The sequence below is a fragment of the Centroberyx affinis genome, unplaced genomic scaffold, assembly GCF_046629955.1.
Source record: "Centroberyx affinis isolate AG114_WGS23_722 - 3 ecotype Tasmania unplaced genomic scaffold, CSIRO-AGI_Caff_v1 ptg006736l_1, whole genome shotgun sequence".
Taxonomy (NCBI): Eukaryota; Metazoa; Chordata; class Actinopteri; order Beryciformes; family Berycidae; genus Centroberyx; species Centroberyx affinis.
The window spans coordinates 29,585-57,227 of record NW_027283417.1 but is presented as its reverse complement, the minus strand read 5'-3'; the positions used below and the strand labels follow the sequence as shown (position 1 = coordinate 57,227).

General features: G+C 43.5%; 1 protein-coding gene across 1 annotated transcript; it reads right to left on the bottom strand.

Moving 5' to 3' along the window:
- Positions 1 to 926: 926 nt before the first annotated feature.
- plin6 (perilipin 6) lies at positions 927 to 25,457 on the bottom strand. Its single transcript, XM_071513057.1, has 7 exons — positions 25,263 to 25,457; positions 23,097 to 23,295; positions 22,038 to 22,120; positions 16,420 to 16,657; positions 13,642 to 13,828; positions 2,366 to 2,657; positions 927 to 1,373 (listed from the first exon to the last, which is right to left on the bottom strand). The coding sequence occupies exons 1-7, from the start codon at positions 25,455 to 25,457 to the stop codon at positions 927 to 929; spliced, it is 1,641 nt and encodes a 546-aa protein (XP_071369158.1).
- Between the last annotated feature and the right edge of the window lie 2,186 nt (positions 25,458 to 27,643).

The following is a 27,643-nucleotide window of genomic DNA, read 5'->3' as shown; positions in this document are numbered from 1 at the left end:
CAGATTATAGAATTACAACTTCACTGAATAAATGTTTTCATCAGAAACAGATCACAGACAGAGCAAAACAGCTTGTTTTAGTTCACACATGCGTTATCGATGCATAACTACAATAACTCAGAATGCAGCGATGTGACGTCTGACAGCAGCTTCGCCGCCGCGATGCAGAGGAAACGATTCTCTCACTTTAAAGGAATGAACATCCGCCAGAGAGAAACACATTCAGTCAGTCAGTGTGATCCGGCCTTACAGCACATTCCTCCAACCAACACACACACACACACACACACACACCTTCTAGTTTCTATCAGCCTCCATCACTTTCCTGAACATCAAAGGTAAAACAGATACTCTTCACTTCAAAGACAGATGGGATCAGGATGTGTGAAACTGAAATTATGGAAATGCTGCTATGTACACAAAGTTTTAAACAGTTACATTTGTTTAATGTAAATTATTTGGAATACATAAATTAATATGGAATTATATGCGAGCATTTATGCCTTCAAGGTATATGTGTTTAGAGAATATAGCATATGGCAAAAAACAAAAAAAACAATTTAAGTTGGCAAAGTCTCAAAAACCCTGATGGAAAATGTATTGATGAATCTTTTAAATTCTAAGTCATGGTGTGTGTTGTGTATTTTTACTCTTATTTGTTATTTCATACATAACGATGCAACAAATCACTGGGACATCAGATGTATTTCTGGTTGGTGCTTGAGGAGTGGTGTCTATCCTAACTACAGATTTCAGAATAAACTCTCTTCACCAACTGGGCCCCTATACCAATTTTCCAATCGCCCTGTTGGAAAAAGTGTACGCACACACTAAAACCAGTCGGGGCAGGGGGGCGTGGCAGCCGGGGGCCGGGGCCCGCTGCGATCGGTCGGGGGGCGGAGGGGGGGCGGGCCGCGGCGGGCCGCTCAGTAGTCGGCCGTTCCCGCCGTGGAGTTGGCCTCGTCGGCGTTGGGTCCGGGGCTCAGGTACTCGAAGGCCTTCTGGCTCTGGGACACGAACTGCATGAGCGGCCCGAGGAGGAGGTCGGTGGCGGAGGCGCGGCGGTGGACGGCGCTCTCGGAAGGGAGGGGCAGGCCTTCGATCTCCAGAGCCGGCGCCTCCTGCTTCAGGCTGGGCCGGCGGCCGTTGGCGGGGCCCGGCGGGGCCGAGCCGGCGCCTTGGGGGCTGTTGGCGGAGCCGCCGCTACCGGAGCCGCGGCGAGCGCGAGAGTACAGACTCTTGCGGCGGCGCGGGCGGCCGTCCATGGCCTTCAGGAAGAGGCTGTTGGCGGAGCTGCGGCGAGACGCGCTGTCGCACACGAAGTCCTCCTGGCTCAGGAAGTCCTCCACGTCCTGCTCACTGGGCTGCTGCAGCTGACACACACAACACACACACACTGGTTACGCTTCATTCTCCTGGAGGTTCTAAAGTTCTCAAGACCTTTACAAACCAGCCTGAGTCTGAAATCTGACAAATGTTTGATTTTTTACTGCGACAGGTAAACTAGTTGACTCTAGCAGCCATTTTGGTAGGTAACCGACCACAATTTGGAGTCTTACTCCTTTCTAGGGTTGCAAAGGGGTGGAAAATTTCCGGTAAATTTCCGGAAAGTTTCCGGTAAATTTCCATGGGAAGTTAAGCTGGGGAATTTTGGAAATATTCCAAATTGGAAACTTTCCATGGGAATTATGGGAATTTATGGGAATTAATGGGAATTAATGGGAATTTATGGGAATTAACTGGGAATTGAGGGTAATTTAATGGAAAGGTATCATATCCAAGCATAAATATTTGTTTTGTTATAAGCAGACATCCATCCAAAATAATACAATTAAAACAGATTTTTTTGTAAGTAGAACTTTATCAAGTGTTAAATATTTTATTGAGCAATCAATTCTTTCATTGAAGAACAAAAACATGAATGTTGAGTTAAATATTACTCATCCCCCCGACCCAACCCATTCAAAAATTAATAAAAATGCACAGGAATGCACAGTGCATGTAGGGGGCGTGGTCTCAACAGCCCTGCAGTAAGCAGTGTGCTATGTGTGCATGTGATTGAGGAATAGCATAGATATTCAACTGTACTTGCATGATATCTGGTTGTTTTAGTCAGGATTATGCTAAAATATATTTTCCCCAACTATATTTAAGTTCCCTATTAAGAGCATACCTTCAATTTAGTAAATTCCTGGTTTATTCCCGTTTATTCCCATAAATTCCCGTTAATTCCCATAAATTCCTGTTAATTCCCATGGAAAGTTTCCAACTTTGAAAATTCCCGGAATTTTGCAACCCTACTCCTTTCTAAACATGTAGCTGTCTGGTAAAGGTGACAGTGTGTGGTTTCCAGTCCTGGACTCACCATGCTGTAGAGCGGGGTGGAGTTGACCACCAGCTGCAGCAAGATCTTGGCCAGGTCCTGCAGATCTCTGAGGACCACCTGGACCTGGGAGGGAAGCTCCCGCATCTGCCGGACCGGGCCCAGCTCGGCCAGCAGGGCGGCTTGACCTTTGACCTGGACCAGGGCCAGCTCCCTCAGGCCCTCCACACGGTACACCAGCGCCACCATGAAGCGCTGCTGGTGCTGCAGCAGGAAGCCCACCGCCTCCAGAACCCGGCCCAGACCCACCTGGGAGGGACGAACAAGTTCAAGACTTTATCGTCCAAACAGAATAGAAGCGAGCACAAGAGATAAAACATTTCTGTACATGTTAGCTCCATCTGTAAATCTGATGATGTGATCAGCTGCCGATCCGCTCTGTAAATCTGATAGAGAAAGAGACCCAACAACGCTCATTTGTTGTAATTGTTGGATTATCTTCAGCACTCTCTATTTATTCTATTCTGATCTATATTCTATTCACTGATGCTGCGGCAACACAATTTCCCCAAGGGAATCAATAAAGTTTCATTCAAGTGCAATCTAAACCAATAGAGAAAGCAGCAGATTGAAGTGGTCAGACTACAAACATTTTGCGGGGGCAGAAATAATCTGATTGGTTGAGTTAAGCTTCAGAACATCTGAGCTCTGCCTCCACTTTACAATCTTTTAAATCAGAGCTTAAAATGTTTCTGGTCGCCAAGGCTTTTTAAGAAATCTATGGCAACACTCATCTGCACTGTTATATTTATTTATATATTTTTAATTTTTCTTTTAAATGTGATTTTAATGCACTTTTCACTTTTCTAATCCTCTTGCACTGTCTTTTCTTTTATCTTTCGATTTCACTTGATTTGAACTGCACTAGTTGTTACTAGTTGTTTTTTATTACTCTGTAAAGCACTTTGAATTGCCTCAGTGTATGAAATGTGCTATACAAATAAAGCTGCCTTGCCTTGCCTTCAGGGGCGGAGCCAAAGAACCAGAAACCAGTTTTTTGGAGTGCAAGTTAGCTAACTGGCAAACCTGAATGGCAAAGAAGAAACTCTGGTCAGAATATAAATAAAAAGATAAATGGTAATACCTTCTTTTTCATTCCTTCCTGACCATATCATCATGATGTTGAAGGTCAGCAGCTAACTAACTACCTTACCTGGTTAGCTAACTAGCTAACTTAGATAACTTAGTATGGTAGATTGTATTGTTTCAGTTAGCAGCAGAGCGCTAGGCTTCATAATATTAGCTTCCTCCTCTCTTACCTCTTATCTTTTTCACTGAGCTTCAGTCTAATGTTACTGAGCCAGAAAAACTGAGGTTCTCTGGCTCCGCCCACTGAGGTTTAACTCAACCAATCAGATTTCTCTCTCCAGAGCAGCTCTGCCCACTGCTACCAAGTTGCTAGATTTTTTTTTTTTTTTGCTAGAGTCTGGCAACTTTATTTCTAAAAACAACAAGTGACTTTTTCTGACCATGGAGAACAATGTTAATGTGTTGAATCCCAAAGCGTTTCAGAGTCTGTCTATTCCAGTTCAGCAGGTTTACCTGAGAAATGAGAACTTCGGTTTAGTTTGGTTTCGGTTTAGTCAGGAGGTTGGTTGACTTTGAAAGTGGATCAGACTCTGTATAGACTCTCCTCTGCTGAAGGCCAACCATCTAGTTTCCCACTTTTACAAAACTACTGAATTACGAAGGAAGAAGAATGTGACACTCCATTGCTCTCTATAGGCAAACAGTTTTTCTGTTTCCCCCTCCACTGGGAGGTCAGAGGTCAGAGGTCAGGGTCTGGAGCTGTTAAGGATTCAGCGCCTTTTTCAATGACACTTCAGCTGGGCGGCTCACAGAACTTGAATGGATAGAGCGGTCATTCCCATTCATTCATTCGGAGCGGCGGCCATCTTGCTGTGACCCGTTGGACTAGCTTCTGTAGCCTATAAAGCGACTCACAGCAAGTCACTGAGCTGAGAGGTTTTACAGCAAGAACCAAAGCAGCTTCTCTGTCTCCTTGCTGCCATGGATCGCTAACATGCTAATGTTGACTAGAAGAGCTACAGAGAGAGAAGTCCAGTCTGTGATGAAGCTACGTTAGCCTCGTCGCTAACGTTAGCTTCCTGTTGAGTTCTGACAGTTTGCTAACAGACTCATCTGCTCAGTTCTCACAGTGTGACAGACTTTACAGCTTAAAGTCCAGACTGTGTTGTCACCATAGCAACTCACACTTAAAATCCCATAATCACCATTTTATGCTGCACTAGACAAATTACCATGACAAACGGGAGCGTATCTATGCTCCCAGGGTCCTATGTTTAACCCTAACCCTAACTCTAACCCTAACTAACCGTATTAAGTGAATACAGAGCTGGGGAACATCTTTTTCAGGTTCCCATTATGTGCTATATAGAGCTGGGGAACATAGGACCCTGGGAACATAGGACCTTGGGAACATAGGACCCTGGTAACATAGGACCTTGGGAACATAGGACCCTGGTAACATAGGACCCTGGGAACATAGGACTTTGGGAACATAGGACTTTGGGAACATAGGACCCTGGGAGAGCACATATGTAGAACTGGGGAACATAGGACCCATTATGTGCCATACAAGTGTGTATAAGTTTGACAGTGGAAGAACCGTTCTGTCCATTCAGGTTCTGTGGGTGGATGCTTGAACCAGCCTCCCTGCTCACTCTGTCCAGCACTGTAACAAGATATTTCTCCACACCGGCAAATATTCAGCGGTGTTCTGCTGGTCATCTGATCTAAATGATATTTGAAAAGGTCACTTGGCTCGGTTCAGCTTCAGAGACGAGCTGGCAGCCGCCGCTGTTTCCCAGCAGCCAGACAGAAGCTCTGGACCCAAACCAAACCTGTTGGCAGAGCCGAGCCACGTGAGGCCGCCGGGACACACACCGACACACCGAGACACACACCGAGACACACACTGAGACACACTGAGACACACTGAGACACACTGAGACACACTGAGACACACACCAAGACACACTGAGACACACACCGACACACCGGGACACACACCGACACACACTGAGACACACTGAGACACACTGAGACACACACTGAGACAGACACCGACACACCGAGACACACACCGAGACACACTGAGACACACACCGAGACACACACCGAGACACACTGAGACACACACCGAGACACACACCGAGACACACTGAGACACACACCGAGACACACTGAGACACACACCGAGACACACTGAGACACACTGAGACACACACTGAGACACACACCGAGACACACTGAGACACACACCGAGACACACTGAGACACACACCAAGACACACTGAGACACACACCAAGACACACTGAGACACACACTGAGACACACACCGAGACACACTGAGACACACACCGAGACACACTGAGACACACACCGAGACACACCGAGACACACACCGAGACACACCGAGACACACACCAAGACACACTGAGACACACACCAAGACACACTGAGACACACACCGACACACACTGAGACACACACCGAGACACACACCAAGACACACTGAGACACACACCGACACACCGACACACCGAGACAGACACCGACACACCGGGACACACACTGAGACACACTGAGACACACTGAGACACACACCAAGACACACTGAGACACACACCAAGACACACTGAGACACACACCGACACACACTGAGACACACACCGACACACACTGAGACACACACCGAGACACACACCAAGACACACTGAGACACACACCGACACACACTGAGACACACACCGAGACACACTGAGACACACACTGAGACACACTGAGACACACTGAGACACACACTGAGACACACACCGACACACACTGAGACACACACCGAGACACACACCAAGACACACTGAGACACACACCGACACACCGACACACCGGGACACACACTGAGACACACTGAGACACACACCGAGACACACTGAGACACACACCAAGACACACTGAGACACACACCGACACACACTGAGACACACACTGAGACACACACCGAGACACACACCAAGACACACTGAGACACACACCGAGACACACTGAGACACACACTGAGACACACACCGAGACACACACCAAGACACACTGAGACACACACCGACACACCGAGACACACACCGAGACACACTGAGACACACACCGAGACACACTGAGACACACACTGAGACACACACCGACACACACTGAGACACACACCGAGACACACACCGACACACACCGACACACACTGAGACACACACTGAGACACACACCGACACACACTGAGACACACACCGAGACACACTGAGACACACACCGAGACACACACCGACACACACTGAGACACACACCGACACACACTGAGACACACACCGAGACACACACCGACACACACTGAGACACACACCGAGACACACTGAGACACACACCGAGACACACACCAAGACACACTGAGACACACACCGAGACACACTGAGACACACACCGAGACACACACCGAGACACACTGAGACACACACTGAGACACACTGAGACACACACCGAGACACACACCGAGACACACTGAGACACACACCGACACACACTGAGACACACACCGACACACACTGAGACACACACCGAGACACAACACCAAGACACACTGAGACACACACCGACACACACTGAGACACACACCGAGACACACTGAGACACACACTGAGACACACTGAGACACACTGAGACACACACTGAGACACACACCGACACACACTGAGACACACACCGAGACACACACCAAGACACACTGAGACACACACCGACACACCGACACACCGGGACACACACTGAGACACACTGAGACACACACCGAGACACACTGAGACACACACCAAGACACACTGAGACACACACACCGACACACACTGAGACACACACTGAGACACACACCGAGACACACACCAAGACACACTGAGACACACACCGAGACACACTGAGACACACACTGAGACACACACCGAGACACACACCAAGACACACTGAGACACACACCGACACACCGAGACACACACCGAGACACACTGAGACACACACCGAGACACACTGAGACACACACTGAGACACACACCGACACACACTGAGACACACACCGAGACACACACCGACACACACCGACACACACTGAGACACACACTGAGACACACACCGACACACACTGAGACACACACCGAGACACACTGAGACACACACCGAGACACACACCGACACACACTGAGACACACACCGACACACACTGAGACACACACCGAGACACACACCGACACACACTGAGACACACACCGAGACACACTGAGACACACACCGAGACACACACAAGACACACTGAGACACACACCGAGACACACACCGAGACACACACCGAGACACACTGAGACACACACTGAGACACACACCGACACACACTGAGACACACACCGAGACACACTGAGACACACACCGAGACACACTGAGACACACACCGAGACACACACCGAGACACACTGAGACACACACTGAGACACACACCGAGACACACACCAAGACACACTGAGACACACACCGAGACACACTGAGACACACACTGAGACACACACCGAGACACACACCAAGACACACTGAGACACACACCGACACACCGAGACACACACCGAGACACACTGAGACACACACCGAGACACACTGAGACACACACTGAGACACACACCGACACACACTGAGACACACACCGAGACACACACCGACACACACCGAGACACACTGAGACACACACTGAGACACACACCGACACACACTGAGACACACACCGAGACACACTGAGACACACACCGAGACACACACCGACACACACTGAGACACACACCGAGACACACACCAAGACACACTGAGACACACACCGAGACACACTGAGACACACACCGAGACACACACCGAGACACACTGAGACACACACCGAGACACACACCGAGACACACACCGACACACACTGAGACACACACCGACACACACTGAGACACACACCGAGACACACACCGACACACACTGAGACACACACCAAGACACACTGAGACACACACCGAGACACACCGAGACACACTGAGACACACACCGAGACACACACCGAGACACACTGAGACACACACCAAGACACACTCCACACACCGAGACACACACCGACACACCGAGACACCGAGACACACACTGAGACACAAAGACAAGAATGTTTATTTTTCCTCACCGACTTCAGTGTTTCAACAGGTTTCACAGGTTGTGAAACTCTGTCAACACTCAACAGGTTTCACAGGTTGTGAAACTCTGTCAACACAAACTTTGGAAACTTTCCTCTTACTTTGGAAGTAAGAGGAAGAAAAGCACCGACATGTTAGTTACACACCAGCAGTGATCCTGCTGTCCTGCTCCATGTGTGTCAGGATGACCTGTTCTGTTCTGTACTGTACTGTACTGTACTGTACTGTACTGTACTGTACTGCACTGTACTGTACTGCTCTGTTCTGCACTGTACTGCACTGAACTGCACTGTACTGTACTGTACTGTACTGCTGTACTGCATGCTTGCTGCAGTCTCGCTGCACTGCTGCTGCAGCTCTGCAAGGAATTGTTCAGAACATGTAAATTTTGTTTGAGATTAAATGTGCAAATAACGGTCTGGCAGGTCATATTTTGACAGATAAGCGTTTTGTGTTGAATATAATTTTCAGCTCTATACAAAGACAAAGACAAAGAGTCGTCTGCAGTGGCTGCTGTGGTAGAGGAGGTTAGGTTAGGGTTAGATTATATTATATTAGAGTAATTTACATCAGATTACTGACAGGATGGCGATGGTGGCAAAGTAAATAGAGAATAAATAAAAATAGAGCCAATGGGCAGCATTATACATAACACAACTGACAATTTAGATCTGAATTTAGCCTATTTTCTCTTAATTATTCTTCATATTTTTGTCTCCATTATGTATTTTGCTATTCTTGTTTTTATGCCTACCTGCACAGCACTTTGTGAATTCTGCTTTTATAAAAGTGTCACAAATTAGGTTCATTATTGTTTTATTAGTAGTAGTATATGCAGTGTGTGGAGAAAGACAGCAGTGAAAACATAAAGAGACAAAGGAAATTAATGGAAAATATGAAATTTATAATAAATTTGGTGATGAATTGCTGTCTGTTCCTGAACCACTGCGTCAAACTCTGCTCAGTTGTTTCACTTTGTGAATAAATTATCTGTGATCCTGGCAGACGGCCCGGGGCTGTGGTGGGAAAACACTCCGGGGGCTGAGAGGTATTTGGGTCAGACAGGAGACAAGACACCCCGACCCCCGACCTCTGACCCCCGACCCCCCCCACCTCCCACCGCTGAGAACACAGCCGAGCCGAGCCAGAACAAAACGTGCCGACGCTGCTGTCCAGGACCGCTGCCAGGGACACACACACACACACACACACACACACACACACACACACACACACACACACACACACACACACACACACCACTCCCTGCGTCCTAATGAGGCTGTTTATTGGTCCTGGCACCAGGTTAACCAGCTCACCTGCATGTTTAGTCCTAATTATCCTGAGTGAAGTGCTGGGTCAGCAGCACCCCGGGGTGCAGGCCGCCTCTCTGCAGCACCCAAAACACCCAGCACCCAGAGCACCCAGCACCCAGAGCACCCAGCACCCAGAACACCCAGCACCCAGAACACCCAGCACCCAGAGCACCCAGAACACCCAGCACCCAGAGCACCCAGCACCCAGAACACCCAGCACCCAGAGCACCCAGCACCCAGAGCACCCAGCACCCAGAGCACCCAGCACCCAGAACACCCAGCACCCAGAGCACCCAGAACACCCAGCACCCAGAGCACCCAGCACCCAGAACACCCAGAACACCCAGAACACCCAGACCCCAGCACCCATAACCCAGCAGCCAGAGCACCCAACACCCAGAGCACCCAGACCCCAGCACCCAGAAGCCAGCAGCAGTCTGACAGTCAGCTACAGCTGCAGCACAGTGGGACAGCGGTCCACAGTACAGAGGCAGGGCAGCAGATTCTGCCCATCTGGTTTTCCACTTTCTACAAGAAGTCAGACATGAGACATCAATCTGGTTCCACTCCTTCATTCAGCTGAGATTAGTGACTAATCTCTAGTGACTGACGTATCTGAACCAATCACTAGTGAACCAATCACTAGTGACCGACGTATCTGAACCAATCACTAGTGAACCAAGCTGCTCTGACATCACTTCAGTCACATGACACTGCAGCCAGTCAGCGTCATGGTTAGCAGACATTTACCAACTGACCAAGAATGTCGTCCATTTGGGCAAAAATATCATCTTGGTTGGGGCGCCCTGGTGGCTCACTGAGTAGGGCGCACACCATTTGGCTCAGGCCTTCCTGCAGCGACCCGGGTTCGAATCCGACCCGTGGTCCTTTGCTGCATGTCCTCCCCTCACTCTCTCTCTCACTATATCTCTCAAATAAAGCATAAAATGCCAAAAATAAATCTTAAAATAAAATATCATCTTGGTTAAGGAGGAGATTTCAACAAATCTATTCTGCTGAAATGCCAATGAAAAACCGTCACACGAACGGTTCAAACTTTAGTCCCGCCCACAAAAGGCTCTGATTGGCTCGATTGTTTCTCTGAGCGAGAACATGTATGTTGACCTGCTCATTATCGCTGTGGTTCATTGGTAACACTTTACAATAAGAGTACATTAATTAACAGTTAACTAATGTGTCTGATAATGATTTACTAATGGTGTTCATGTTAACTAAGGTATTAATTTATACATTATTTAATAGTCATCTTTATAAACTATGAAATAATGTATAAATCAATACCTTAGTTAACATGAACACCATTATTAAAGTACACATTAGTTAACTGTTAATTAAGGGTTAGTTAATGCTTATTAGCATTAACTAACCCTTAACTTAGTGACCCTTATTGTAAAGTGTTACCGGTTCATTTATGCGCTTTTGAAGCTTTAATAAATATTTTGACGTTGCAGAACTCAGCGGCTTCCAATCCCTTTATTCTGATTAGATCTTGTGCCAATTTGGAAGAACTTTGTCTCCGCTCTGTTTTTTGACGTGGAGAAATATAGAGTAGAAACCTGCTCAGAGTCTGACCTGCAGTGTCTCTCTCTCTCTCTGTGTCTCTCTCTGTGTCTCTCTCTCTCTGTGTCTCTCTCTCTCCCTCTCCCTCTCCGTTATCTGTCCATCTCTCAGCGTCACGTACGCCTCGTCTCTCCCTCTGCAGAGGAAGTCCGGCCTAAACTCCATTTATCCTTAATGGGTCCAATTTTCCCGAGGCTGGACCTTCCTCTTCCACCCTGACCGGACTAACTGCAGGGTGGTCAGGAGGTTTTTTCTTTTTCCAAGAAACAAATTAGGATAAGACTCAGATTCCTGAAAAAAAAAAACATTTTCCAGATGTGTATTTGTCTGAGTGAAGTATAGAAGTTTTGTATTGAAGCTGCTGATAGCGGATTTTCAATATTTTTAGTGCAAAACATTTCCTCCAGAGTTTTATTCTTATTATCAGGAGGAAAAACCTCTGAAACATTTAGAGCATCATGGGACTAAAACTCTCCACTGAAACCAGAAGGATGATAATAATGATAATCAGAACCTGAACAAAATGTCTCATTAGAATCAGTTCAGGTTCAGCTCTTCCCATAGACAACCAGTGCGGTATTGATCAATTCTACAATCAATCTGTCAATCAAACAGCATCAGATGATCAGATCAGATCCCGGTTAAATAAACAGAACATCAGTCTGGTTCCTACAGTGTTCAGGATGTGCAGGGTGAAGGGCCAGGCGTGTGTCTGGTCACGTAGCAGCCAGACACACACACACACACACACACACACACACACACACACACACACACACACACACACTACAGGATGCTGTGGTCCTCTGGGAGCAGCTGGGTTCAAAATGTCTCGACTCATTTAGCAACACGGAGGAAACTTTTTAATTTTGTTCTGTTTTTGTTGTTGTTTTGGAAGTTTTGTCCGAGGAGTTTTGCTTCTCCACAGTGACTGAGGAGAACCTGATGAGGCTGGAAGTGTATGCATTTTGGAAAATTATTCTTAAGTCTTTCCATATCGTAACTGTGCTGTGAAACAGGTGGAAAACTTCATGTGATTTGACTCATCAGTATAAGATAAGATAAGATAAGATATCACTTTATTAATCCCCTTGGGGAAATTCGTATCGCTATAAAACTCAAACCACTTCTGCCTCCAATGTTTCAATAACCAAAACACTTTCTGTAAAGACTTACAGTTTCATGATGAATCAGAAGTCTGACCTGTCCCTTTATGTTATTAGATATGTGAGATAGATAATGGATAATGAGATAGAAGATAATTTGACTTTAACAAAACATGTTTTTTGATGGTAGAAGTGAAGCAGTGAGGAGTCGGACAGATCTGAGTCTGAGGGAACAGATGGGTGTGGAGGAGAGGGAGAGGGGCGAGAGAGGCGTGATGACATGAGGAGAGAGAGAGAGAGTGAGAGAGAGAGTGAGAGAGTGAGATGGATGTGTGAGTGAAGGAGGAAGCAGCAGTAGTGGAGTCAATGAATCAGTTTCAACTTCAATAAATTCAATCATTCCATACAAATTCAGAAAACAGAATTTAAATTCAGTCGTCCGCTGGAACAAATCTCATCACTTTCAATCTAAGTCATTTACACAAACACAAGATCTCAAGTCAAGACTTTAGAAACCTTTTCAAGTCATCAGAGTACAAGTCACAGTCAAGTCCCAAGTCTTCTCTTCATGCAAGTTTCAAGCAATAAAAACTGTGACTTGAGTCTGACTCGAGTCCAAGTCATGTGACTCGAGTCCCACCTCTGATGAACAGAAAGACTGAAGGTCTCATTCATCCCAGGTAAACCTGCTAAACTGTAGCAGACAGACTCCCCACCTCACACACATACAACTTATATTATTTGTCTTAAATTGTTAAGTTGATGAGATCTCAAGGTTTCCAAAGATACCAAATATGTCAGGCTAAACCACGGGGAAATGTGTGTAAATTGATACACAAGATGATTTATTCATTCAAGGGTTTGGATATTTTAACTCATGGACACATGATATCTATACTGTATGTCAGGGGTTCACGTGTCACATGTTTCGCGTCAATCGGATCTTGCGGCCGAACCCGAAGCGGAGACAGAGACAGGAAGTGACCTCACCGTGTCGGCGGCGGCGCCCAGCGGCCGGGCGGCTCGCTCCAGACGCTCCCGCAGCTTCAGCAGGCGGTGGTACAGCTGCAGGCTGAGGCTCAGCAGCAGACTGCGCAGCCGCGTCCACAGGCCCGGCTCCTCGTCCTCGTCTTCCTCCTCGTACTCCTGGACCCTCATCTCCCACTCCCGACCTGAGGGAGGAGAGACGAGGACATGTTTTCTGTTTCAGCTTCACCTCCGACAGACTTTCTGCAACCAACAAATCCTCCGGAAAGTATTTCTGGCTTCCTCTGAATTTCTCTGTTGCCATTTGTTTTGTTTTTTTTTCTTTTTTCATCTGATCTTTTATTGTGTTTACCAAGTTTATTTATCAGTATTATTTACAGATTTTATTCCACATTTAAGCTCCTTGGTGTATTGTTTGTTTGTATGTTGTTGGATGTTACTGTTTTTCTCTGTACAACAAGCTGCTCATAACTAATTGCCCCTAGTGGGATTAATAAAGTTGTTTTGAATCTGAATTTGACAGACTGAAACCGCTCAGAATTCTGGACTCAGTCTGACAGTGGGGGCCAGATCCCAAACCAGCCCCTCCCACCACCACTTTTTTTTTTTTTTTTAATTTAGCACAAAAGAATAATTCAAACAAAATATCCATAATGTATACCAACATCATAAAGAGCATGTGCAAGGAAGACCAAAGAAACCCAGAGGGGCTTATGGAGCGTCTCCCTTCATAACAATCATACATAATTACAATATAGTGTAATGAAACCCCCAGAAAAGTTTAGAAAGAACAAAACAATATAAACACATAGTAATACTGTTAAATAAATAGGGGGAAAAGTAGAAAATAAGAATATTAAAAGAAACCGAAAAGAAAAGGAAAAGCAGAGTAAAGGAATAAAGAGAGAAAACAACAAAACAAAAAAAAGGAAAAGATTAGTTAACATGAAGTAATTAATTATACCAAAAAAGAGACAGTATATGAGTGAAATTGAGGCGTTTTAGATCCAAAATAAAATCCAAGCTGGAAAGTGAGTTTTAAAAGTCAGAAATACTGTATATTATTGTCTGTTTGTACTATGGAGCAGGAAAAATATGAATTATTGCCTATTTCAACTCTGAAACTAACAACTCCCACCACACACACACACACACACACACACACACACACACACACACACACACACGTGTTCACACACTCCTCATCAGTGACGCAGCTTCACACGTTCTCCTCAGCTCATTAACAGTCTGTAATTTACTACCGAGACGTCATCATGTGACAGCGGGCCTGCAGGTCGCCATGGCAACGAGTCATCTGGCCTTCAGCCACCATCATCACATGAGGCTGGAGGGTTTTTTTTTTGTTTTTTTTTTAAATGAAATCTTTAATATTGATTATGACTGAGTCAAAAGCACAAACAAGTCTCAATGCTGTTTCAGAGAATTTCCGTTTCATTGGTTCTAAGAAGAGCGATCACAAGGTTTCACCAGGAACTGAAGACAATATGAAAATACATAAAAACTCATAAAATCCACATTTTTATTTCAATTTTAGTTTCCTTTTAGTTTGTTTTCAGTGCAGGTTTGGTAGTTTTAGTTTAGTTTATACTTATATTTTTCTTTTACAAATGAATAGTTTTAGTTTAGTTTTTATGTAGTTGTAGTATTTTAGGAAGCACTGGTATTTTTTTAAAAGGTTCATGACAGAAGATTAAAACAAGTATTAAAATGTATTCAATCCATCCTAACTGTAAGTTAAAGGTGGGACGGCTGCAAAATCCTCCACCCAAAATTGATTGTCTTTTTTTTTTCTCTGCACACAGACAAAAAGACAAAAGCTAAAAACATTTAACGCATACTTTTAAAAAAATATATATTTTGGTTTGTTTTACAAGTAGACAAGATAGTTTTAGTTCAGTTTAATTTTTTGACAAAGACTTTATTTTTATTTCAAGTTTACAGCAATGCTTTTTAACACCTAGTTTTCATCTTAGTTTTAGTTTATAACAATAATAATAATATCCTTGACCTACATCAATGTTTTTATTCATATATTCTATACTAAATATGTCTGTATTCTGCAGCTGTGTTTGTAACTGTCTTGTCTCGTTAAACCAGGCTGATTGATTGATTGATTGATTTTATTTGACAGTTTAATTTTAAAAGCACCGGCTCTGCCAAGGCAGTGAGTGCATACATGAAAGGAAAAAGTCAGGATGAGTTAGAGCAGTTAAACCTGACTGACTGTTTCTCTGATCTGTCTGTTCAGATAAAGATCCTCTGCGCCTCCTTCTGGCCAAATTGATCACTACATCACCTGCAGGATTTCCTCCAGTCTTCGGGCTGTAAATCAGGCCTTTCAGAGCAAAATAATCTAAAAATGAACACAACACTGATTTCATGCTTCAGAGGAAACAGGCAGCAGGGTGTTAGACCTCTGGCTCCTCTATACTGGAAATGTTTTGGAAAATCAAATAGAGGAAAACAACAAAATGTTTAGGCCTAAATGTTGCAAATGTAATCCAAACTGAAAGAGCGGTGCTGTTTTTTTTTTTTTTATTCTAATGTTGAAGGTGATGCATTTCCATCGACTATAATGTAATTATTTTTGTCAGTAAATAATTGACAAAATTTAATCAACATGAAACGACTAAAATCTGATGAAATCTAAAGGCTATTTTAATCTAAACTTGAAAATGCTTGGAAAAATGACACTGCCATCCATTCATTTAAAAAAATATATATACATATATATATATATATGTCTGTAACTCACGCAGCGTGGGCGGCAGCGGCAGGTAGTAGGCGGTGGCGTCCTCCAGGCGGCTCAGCACCTCGTCCAGGCCGGACGTCGCCACCCGGCCCACCTGGGAGTCCTGGAGCGCCCGCACCGCCGCCCAGCCCGCCTCCGACAGGCGCTCCAGACGCTCCAGGGCGCCGTCCAGCCCGTCCACCACCCGCACCTGCACATCGTCCAGGGTCAGGAAGAAGGCGTCCTTCAGGTGACCCATCACCTGCAGGGGAAACACACTTCAGCTACAGCACCACATCAGGGACAGCTGTCTACTACTGCTTTTATTTATTTGTTTTATTTTTAACTAGACTGAGAGAAGCCAGGCGAAATTTCATTGCACCTGAGTATAATGACAATAAAGATCATGCTATTCTATTCTATTCTATTCTATTCTATTCTATTCTATTCTATTCTATTCTATTCTATTCTATTCTCGTAGCAGCTGGTCATCTGTTGCTGTCGCCTGTTTATCATAAGGACCAACAACTTGTGTGTTCAGATGCTCTTCTGCACTCCACTGTTGTACAGACTGTTCTGTTCTGTCAGCCTGAACCAGTCTGTCCGTTCTCCTCTGACCTCTGACCTCTGACCTCTGACCTCTCTCACTAACAAGCTGTTTTCTCTGTAACCTCTGCAGACTGTAGTGTGAAACAGCAGCTTTCAGTTTCTGATGCTGAACCCACAGTCGGCAGAGGTGGGATGTAACAAAGTAAAAATACTTCATTACTGTACTTAAGTAAGATTTTCAAGTATCTGTACTTTACTCAAGTTTTTCTTTCACTGAAGACTTTTTACTTTTACTCACTACATTACAAAAAAGACTCGTTACTCTGTGGAAATCATCAACTGATTTTCTAAAAAAAAAAATACTTTCAGCATCAGACGGCTTCCATCCCGGAAGCAGCTGATCAAGAGCCAGATGTGATCGGCTGCTTGTTCAGCAAAGTGACACGAAAAATTAGGGAAAGGGAGAGAGAGAGAAGCAACAGGAAGAAGAGAGAAGCAGCAAGAGAGAGAAGCAACAAGAGAGAGAAGCAACAGGAAGAAGAAAGAAGCAGCAAGAGAGAGAAGCAACAGGAAGAAGAGAGAAGCAACAAGAGAGAGAGTTAACATTAGTGAATTCAGCTGCTAGGGTTCTGGTTTTCTGTTGAGCGTTCCTCTGAATCCCAGATGAGAAAGAGTCTGCTCAACAGAAAACCAGTTTAGAACATTAGAAATGACTTTTTTAGAGAACGACTTTTACTTTTATACTTTAAGAAAATTTAAGTCCACGTACTTTTATACTTTGACTTGAGTAAAGGATTTGAAACGGTACTTCAACTTCTACCAGAGTGTATTTTTAAATGAGTATTTGCACTTTTACTTAAGTAGGGAATCTGTGTACTTCTACCTCCTCTGACAGTCAGACACTCAAATTCAAAAAACGAAACTGCTTCACCATGTCTGCTGCTTTATACACTGAGTTGCTGCCACATGATTGGAGCAGGTGTACCTAATAAAGTGGCCGGTGAGTGGAGATCTAAAGCATACAGAACAGACCTCTGCTCTCTTAACAGCCGAGTCAGAATAAGACGATACATGTGAAGTCTTTCTAAATCCACTTTAAAATCACACACTTTTAGAGCATCTTACTTCCTAAACCCCAAACCCAAATCTGTGTGAAGCCTGACATCTAAAAGGTAAACAGCACGCTACTGAAATCGCCATCTGCTATTGGCTGATCTTTGGTGCCACGTGATGATGTCAGTTTTTTATCTCCGCCTCCTGGTGCAGCATGAGCTCATCATTAAAGACACTCTGGTTTCCAGCAAGGAGGAGGAATGGGATTTTGATATAAACATACTAGAATTTATTATTTATTTATTGTTAAATATGGGTATATTATGACATGTAAAATTAGCTGATATGGTGAAAAAAAAAAAAAAAAATTCATTGTGATTTGTTGTACTCAAACATAGTAATTCCCTGGAGTTCAGCAGGGATTCACTTCTGGAATCAGAGCCTCGGACAACTTTTTGATTGGATCTTAAAGTATATATTCGAAGTCTTCCCATGCATTGTTATCCTGACTTAGATATAAAACATTTTGGAATAACAGCCTTTGATTCCAGGAAGGTTTGGTTCGACACGGCGGGAGGAGGAGGAGGAGGAGGAGGAGGAGGAGGAGGAGGAGGATGAATACTCGGAAGGAGGAGACGAACTGAGAGAGAAATTGGTTTCTGGAAATCTGACGGCGTTTCTCCGGATGTGTGAATGGTCTTTTGTGCGGCGGAGGCTGCCGGCTGTCACACGCTCTGCAGCAGCTCAACTCCCCGCTCAGCTGGAACCATGAAAACCTGACAGACTGAGGGAGACTCTGAAGACGGACCTGTCACTTTCAACATTAAAGCTCCATATTCTCCACTGTCCAGAGTTTCAGTTTAGTTTAGTTTTAGAGTATAACTGTAATTGTTTAGCTGATCTGCGTATTGTTCTACAGGAACATTTACAAGTCCTATAGGGGCTGTGGGGCCTGCCTGTAGGGTAAGACCACTGGAAAGACTCTAGGCTCCTTCGAAGAATCCTTCAATGTCTCATCTAAATTGATTTCCTTGTGAGAGGAAAAATTGAGGGAGTCACTCTCAGAGAAGTTCTACTGGCTGACCAGAGGTGTCACCAGTGTGAGAGTGACTGCTCAACATCTTTCTTTCTTTTCGTTTTTAATGTCATTTTATGTATTTTTTCTGTTTTATGAGAAGCACATTGTATTTGCCTTGTGTATGAAATGTGCTATATAAATAAAGTTTGCCTTGCTTTGCCTTTTATTTAGTGTCTTTCTGTCCATTCAAAGCTGTGTGTGTGGTGTCATGAACCAAAAACACTCTCAATCCATTTCTCCACGTTCATTTTCCAGCCTCTCTCTGAGCCTTACCAAGAACAGGCCGTTTCTGTCTCCGTGTCTTTAAGGCTCATTAATATTAACGACCCCTCCGTTCCTATTGGCTAACCGTTTCCAGAGTGAAACGTGAGACGCCGCGGCCCGGCGGCTACAGGTAGGGAAAACTCTCCGGTAATAAACAACGACAACCGCTCAACCGCTTTGAAAAAAACACTTTGTTAGTCTATTATTTCTTACAAAAATGATAATGAGCGAACCTTTGTGACATCACAAAGTTACGGAAGTCCAAACGGCTCGTTTAGAGGCTCGCTGCACTAATATGGATTGTGTGGATTTAGTTTTGATACTTTCACCATGTTTAGATAGACCATCCAACTCCTTTATCACCACAGAGGAGAGGGGAGTCCTGCTGCACACCATGTGACCTTTAACACAACTAACACATACTCAAACATCTGATATTATTATTATTCTTGTGTCAAAAGGTAACACAAGTGTGTATTGTCCCTAAACAGTCATGCATATGTGTTGAAAATGACACATCGCTTTCCCAGTCCCATACTGGACAAAAAAATACATTTCACATACTTCAGAATGTGTTACAAAATATAGAAAAGCTAGCCAAAATGTATGGCATTCATTTGAAATATATTTTGGATGCTGGAAATACATAAATTTATTTCTTCCTCTCCACTGCTGACAACATACAGTATCTACGAGAAATATATTTTGAATGTAATTTATATGTAAAGATAGCCTACTTTTTTTTGTTTTAGAAATATTTTATCTATTTTTTTAAATATCTCATGACACATTCTGAAGTATATATGAGATGTATGTTTTTGATGATGTAGGGATGGTGACACTGGCCCAGTCACATTCTGCTGTTTGTTATCTGGGTCACAGCTCACAGTAACGCTTTATTTTCCAGGTCCGCAATTTCCTAATAATTTCCTAGAAAGGAACTGTCAATTTCTGAGGAAGTTTCCTGGAAATAACCATGAAATTATGTTCTACTTACAGGGAAAATAGAGAAAGTTGAATGGTAGCTGGTAAGTTCCTCCAAATTCTTCTGTTTCCAAGACAGAACCATGAAACGATGTAGCAGTTATATAGACAATTCAACAAAGAACTATATTTTATAATTATATGAATAATGACTTGGGTTAGTAGATCTGATCGAGTATCTGATCGGCTCTCCAGACTGATGACCGTTTCTACAGAGCTGCTGCTTCACTTCATGCTTCTTTCTAGGAAACTTCCTAAGAAATTAACAGTTCCTTTCCAGGAAATGATTAAGAAATCAGGACCCAGAAAATAAAGCGTTCCCCACCTCCCAGTGGAGCCTCCATCCTGAAGCAAGGAGTTAGTCACCAGGATTATGGGCGTGACGGCTGACGGCCATGTCACTGAAAATATTCATTAACTAAAGCTGCAAGCAGCCTCGACAGGTATTCACAGCGACCGCCTCTGAAAATCACTCAGGACGGTGCGAGAAACGTCCACAAGCGATCGGGAGCGAATGCGAGTCGCCGTTTACGAGTAGATGCTGTTAATGTGTGATTTCTGCCGTTAGCGGTTAGCTTAGCACAAATTGAAATCGGTACCGTGTCGTCTTTCTTTGGGCTATCAACACCAAACTTGGTACAGTCCCTAAGGGTGCAGTCAGCGATGTGCCCACCGTGTTTCAAGGTCATAGGTCACTGTGAAGTGGACTTCTGATAGATTGAATTTTGTCAGAATCTGATTGGCTAATAACTCCGCCATTTTTTACCCGATCGTTCTGAAAAGTTTTATTTTTGTTCGGGCATGTCCATGGACCATGCATACCAATTTGGTGTCATTTGGACTTACGGTTCAGGAGGAGAAGATTGTCAAAGGTTTTTCAAAATTTCCAAGATGGCGGAAAATCTACCCAGACAGACCTTATGGATCCCAATTTGAAACTTGTTCAGCAGACAAAATGACAGCTATGTACCAAGTTTCAAGTGCCTAGGGCAAACGATAAGGGTACAATAAGGGTACATTAATTAAGGGTTAGTTAATGATTAACAAGCATTAACTAACCCTTAATTAACAGTTAACTAATGTGTCTGGTAATAATTTACTAATGGTGTTCAAGTTAATTAAGGTATTAATTTACACATTTAAATAGTCATCTTTATAAACTATTAAATAATGTATAAATTAATACCTTAGTTAACATGAACACCATTAGTAAATTACACATTAGTTAACTGTTAATTAAGCATTAACTAACCCTTTAAGCATCATATTAAGCATTAACTAACCCTTACCTTACTGTACCCTTATTGTAAAGTGAAACCTGAACCGTGTTGAGTTGGTCTGGGTGTGTCGGTGTATTTTGAAGTTTTAGACGCAGCGGCGGTGTGGCGGCCCGTAACCTCAGAGCGCCACCTGCTGGATTATGGCTTTTATACGTTTTCTCCAAAGTAGACAAGTGAACATACTGTGTGTAAGAATTAAAAAACAGAACAAAACAAAACAGATCACCAACTAGCTCCTGGTTACCACAAGAGTTACCATGGCAACAAATTACAAGCAACTAGCTGTGCATTATGGGACATATCAGCACAGTTGCAACGTGGCTTTGGCCAATCAGATGTCTTGGTTGTGTGAGGTGAAGTGTGTGTGTGTGTGTGTGTGTGTGTGTGTGTGTGTGTGTGTGTGTGTGTGTGTGTGTGTGTGTGAGCGGACCGACCTCGTCTGTGGATTGCTGCAGGACCGGGAAGCTTCTCTCCAGACGGTCCAGACCCACGCAGGCGTAACCGTTAGCAACCTCCACTGCAGAGGGAACACACAGACCATAATGTACTGGAAAAAAAAACACCAGGACTCATAATTCAGTCTGGATGCAATCTTCAAAATACAGCAAACATAAATATCATCAGGTTGAAGAAGAAACTTTTGGTCTTCATCAACATTTTGTCTGTTTTTTGTTTTTCCACTTTGTAAAAGACTTTGCAGCTGTGTTTTGAAAAGTGCTAAATGAATACTACTACTACTACTACTACTACTACCACTACTACTACTACTACTACTACTACTACTACTACTAGCACTACTACTACTACTACTACTACTACTACTACTACTAGCACTACTACTACTACTACTACTACTATTACTACTGCTACTACTAATGCTACCACTACCACTACTACTACTATTACTACTACTGCTACTACTACTACTACTACTACTGCTACCGCTACTACTACTACTACTATTACTACTACTGCTACTACTACTACTACTACTACTACTACCACTACTACTACTATTTCTACTACTGCTACTACTACTACTACTACTACCACTACTACTACTATTACTACTACTGCTACTACTACTACTACCACTACTGCTACTATTACTACTACCACTATTACTACTACTGCTACTACTACTACTACTACCACTACTACTACTATTACTACTACCACTACTACTACTACTACTACTGCTACTACTGATAATATAATACACTTCATACAGCACTATTCATATAGCACTTATCTGAAAGTAGAGCTTACAAAATGCTTTACAGTAAGAATAGTAAAAGATGCTGATACAAATAAGAGACAAAAGCAAGAGAAAAGACATTAATTATTAAGATGAATAAATAGATGTGTAAAATGAAATCAGATCAAAGAAAAAAATCACCAGATGAAAAACAATCACATAAATGCAAGTCTGTAAAAGTTAGTAAGTTTTAAGAAGCGATCTAAAAGCTGAGAATTCATTAGGCTCCACCCACTCTGCGGCTCCAGGCTGAGCAGCAGGGGCGAGGCGCGCTGCATGGCGGCCAGGGAGACGCTGCGCACGCTCAGCTCCGCGGCCCCGCCCACCAGGCCCAGCAGGGGGTAGCGACCTTTGACCTCCGTGTACGCCGAGGTCACCGACTGCAGAGCGGAGCGGACGAGCGGCAGCCGGGAGACACGCTGCACCGCACTGGTCTGCGGGGGGGGGGGGGGGGGGGGCAGGGTCAGCAGAGACACACACACACACACACACACACACACACACACACTGAAAATGTAAAGTGCTCTGTATCAGTTTTTAAAACCTTTAATCTTGACTGTACTTTACAAAGACAGCAATAATCCGACTATTGGCCATATTCTAAATAAATCCAAATGAATCTGTTTCCATGTGTTGCTTATAGCAGTGGTTCTCAACATGGGGTCCGGGGACCACCAGGGGGTCCTTGAGGGGGGTCCAGGGGGTCCCCAGCAAACTGATGAATTGTTAAACTTCAGCATTATTTCATTTATAAGAAGTTAACGCAATTAGAGAATGTAGAAGAATGACTGTTTTGATCATAGTTTCTCTGTTATCTCTCTACCTACAATACAGAGAGTCATGGAGTTCTGGACAAAATCATATCTGATATTCTCATATTTGGGTCCGAGAGACTCATCAATTGGGGGTCCGTGGCTCTAATGTGGACTAGATTAGGGTCCTTGACATGAAAAAGGTTGAGAATCACTGGCTTATAGAACTTTTCCATTCAGGCAGAGGAGCATCCGATCCTCCGATAGAGAGTCCTGGTTGGATTCAGGTGTTTACAGTCTGAACCGCTTCAATAATGAGACTGAAACCAGAATACTGCACACGTCTTAATGAGATTCTGCTTACTGACTATGATCTTATTCAGGTTCAGGGGATCAGAACATGCTGTTTACATGGAAACTTCTCATCCAGACTGTTGTGTTAAACGTCCCATCTGGTGTAAAGCAGGACTCCCCTCTCCTCTGTGGTGATAAAGGAGTTGGATGGTCTATCTAAACATGGTGAAAGTATCAAAACTAAATCCACACAATCCATATTAGTGCAGCGAGCCTCTAAACGAGCCGTTTGGACTTCCGTAACTTTGTGGCGTCACAAAGGTTCGCTCATTATCATTTTTGTAAGAAATAACAGACTAACAAAGAGTTTTTTTCAAAGCGGTTGAGCGGTTGTCATTGTTTATTACCGGAGAGTTTTCCCTAACCAAGATCAAGATTACAGAATCCAGATTGTCAGTCTTTAATTAGAAGTCTGTCTGTCTCTCTGTCTGTCTGTCTGTCTGTCTGTCTCTCTGTCTCTCTGTCTGTCTCTCTCTCTCTCTGTCTCTCTGCCTGTCTCTCTGTCTGCCTGTTGGACAGAGAGTGTTCAACATGTTCATTTCATGTATCTGCTCAACTATACAGAGCATGAGAACTGAAAGACAAAATTCAAAAATAATTCAAAACAAAACTTCATTTGTTTCATTCATGAAGTCAAGGATCCTTTTAAAACCAAAGCTGACCTGAGCAGCTTCTCTGGTCTTTATTTTAAAGGTTTTTTCATTTACTAAAATACAAACACTATTTTTAATGAATATTCATGATGTTTAGGTTTATCATGCCATCCTCAGCAGCTCCATCAGTTTGTTGGTTCTGTGTGAAGCTCTTCATGAATCTGATCTGATCTGGTCTGGTCTGATCTGATCTGGTCTGGTCTGGGCTTTTGTGTTTTTAAACTTGGTTAAATTGGATGGGATGAGCTAATCCAAATCCCATCTGAATGATCAGAATCTTATTTATCAGTTTTGGAAAACCCCATCTTTCAGATTTAATCTGATCCGATTACTGAAATCCGATCAGAAAGTTTTTGGGCCCAGATGTCGCTGTGTGGGAGAGAAGTTTTGCTCTTCTAGAGAAATTCCACAGATGTTTGTTCCTGTTTGTTTTCCTGTTTCTGTCCTTCCTTTCCTCCGACTCACCTCAAGATGTTGACGATCTGAGTACGACATTTCTCTCTCACCGAATCTGAGGAGAGAAAAGGGAGAGAGGGAGTGCGTCATTCTGAAACAGAAACGCTGCCGCAAAAGGTCAGAGCGAACCTCCTCTGCCACCTCTGATTCATAACTGCTTTTCTTTTTTTATTTTTTAATTCAAACCTCAGCTCGGCATGAGGCAGTCAGCTGCCAGCGGGCCACAAAGCCCGTTCTGTTCAGCTCAGCCAGCATGGAAATCAGCTTCTCCCTGCCTGGTTCACTGAGCGGCCAGAGAGCGCAGAGGCAGAAAACAGCGATGACGCCGTTTCTTATCGGAGCGCCGCTCGTAAAGCGCCGACTCACAGACGACTCTTTCATTTCATTCTCATCGGTTTCATTTTGGTGAATCTGGGTGTGGAGGAAAAATGTCAGCACATTCTGTACGTCTTTGGAAGTGTACATGAAGGACTGGTTCAATCTCTTTCTCTTTGAAGAAGTGTGCTCATCTCTTCCTCATGCAAGAATCTCCTTTCAGTAAATATACATTCAAGTAAGATGAACCTCTGACACTGGGAGATAAGAGCATCGTGAAACAGCTGTGTGAACAAACTGTTTCATGGAAAGTAAAATGTTGTTTTCAGCACATCCGTGTGTTTCTGGTTTTAGGACGACACATGTTTAACGAACACGTGTCAGGACGTGTTTGTTATGATCTTACCTGGTGCTGAAAAGTCACTCGCATGTGAATTTTTACAGCCCAGACACAAGGAGATCGCTGTCGTGTGAAAACCTCATAACTCCAGTTTTCGGTGATTACCTGGATTACCTGCTGCCTAGAGATTACTGTCAGACTTCTTGGGCTGAAGAAACCATCAAACCCACTGGGATAATGGGGAAATGCATCGTCATCAAGCTTAAAACAAAGCTGGTTTTCTTAGTTCCTGAAAATTTGGCGTTGTGGTTTACACCTGACAGTGACGATGTGATGAAACTGACACGCAACTCTTTCAGGTTATGGTCTCATTAGCAGTTATTAGATGGTAATAAACATTTTTTTACAAAAAATGTCAAGCTATTATGCAGAAACTACTAATTTGGGATGAGGATTGACTTTTTGTGCTGCTGCATTATGGAGGTCATCTGTTACACATCCAAACCCAACAATGTAGATTTGAGTTTACATTGTTCAGTTAAAGTCAACAGTTTGTTTTTGAAGCAACAGAAACAGCAATGATAAATTCTGTTACATTTAGTTTCTGTGTTTCAAGACATAATGACACCGGAGGGAAACGTAAACAAGCTTTTAGCTTTAGTTAATTTACACAAATGAGAAAACACACTGAAAAAAAATGTCACCAAAGTGTTAAACAGAGAAGCCTTCAGACTGGCAGGGTAACACTTTACAATAAGGGTCACTAAGTTAAGGGTTAGTTAATGCTTAATAAGCATTTACTAACCCTTAATTAACAGTTAACTAATGTGTCTGGTAATCATTTACAAATGGTGTTCATGTTAACTAAGGTATTAATTTATACATTATTTAATAATCATCTTTATAAACTATTAAATAATGTATAAATTAATACCTTAGTTAACATGAACACCATTTGTAAATGATTACCAGACACATTAGTTAACTGTTAATTAAGGGTTAGTTAATGCATATTAAGCATTAACTAACCCTTAACTTAGTGACCCTTATTGTAAAGTGTTACCAACGCAAGAATGATCCAAGATTCACTGAAGCTGCGCCCAAAAGGCTCATGGGAAACACCACCCATCTCCTACAGGGAGAAGCTGATCTTAACACTGTCGAAGAGGAAAACACGCATGGAAATATTTGAAGTTTTGTTTCAAAATGAGATTATTTTAGGGTTAGTTACTCCTAAAATAACAGATAGGTAAAATTAAAGCAAATGATGATACTTTTTTGATAATAGTAGAGTACTGAAGTCCTTGGTTGACTAAATGAGTCCTTTTGAGATACTGAATGATGAAGTTCAGGTCATGATTTTTTTTTTTCCATCTTAAATTTATATATAGCATTTATAAATAGAAAGCTTCATTTGAAAAAACAAAACAAAAAAAACATTAAGAAAACGTAAAAACTGCTGACACTTTTGAGGAGCAGAAAATTTCACCAACTATCAAATAATTAGAGAGAGAACAGAAACTGCACAGAATTGCAACAGAATATATTCAAGTCCTTCTTACCCCATCAGAAAAAAAGTTGCTTGACTGAATCTCTAGAAATCGACTGCGAAAATTTGTACCTGGGCTTCCAATATGTTGCTGTGGCGACCTGCAGAGAGCACAGTCACTTCCTCTGTGACCCGCTGCGGAGGAACGAGGAAAATTTGAGGCAGAAATCGGCGACGCCATTGGACGGCTCGGTGTGACGTCGCTCATGTGATGCTGACAGCGGCGGCGGAATATGAGGCTTCGCTCCGGCACCAGAAATTGGTAAACGGCAGCCTGCTATTTCCCTTCAGTGCGGGTGACGGATCAATTAGCTCTGAATAAATGAGCCCATTTAGAAGCCGACTTCGGAAACTCCTAGCTGG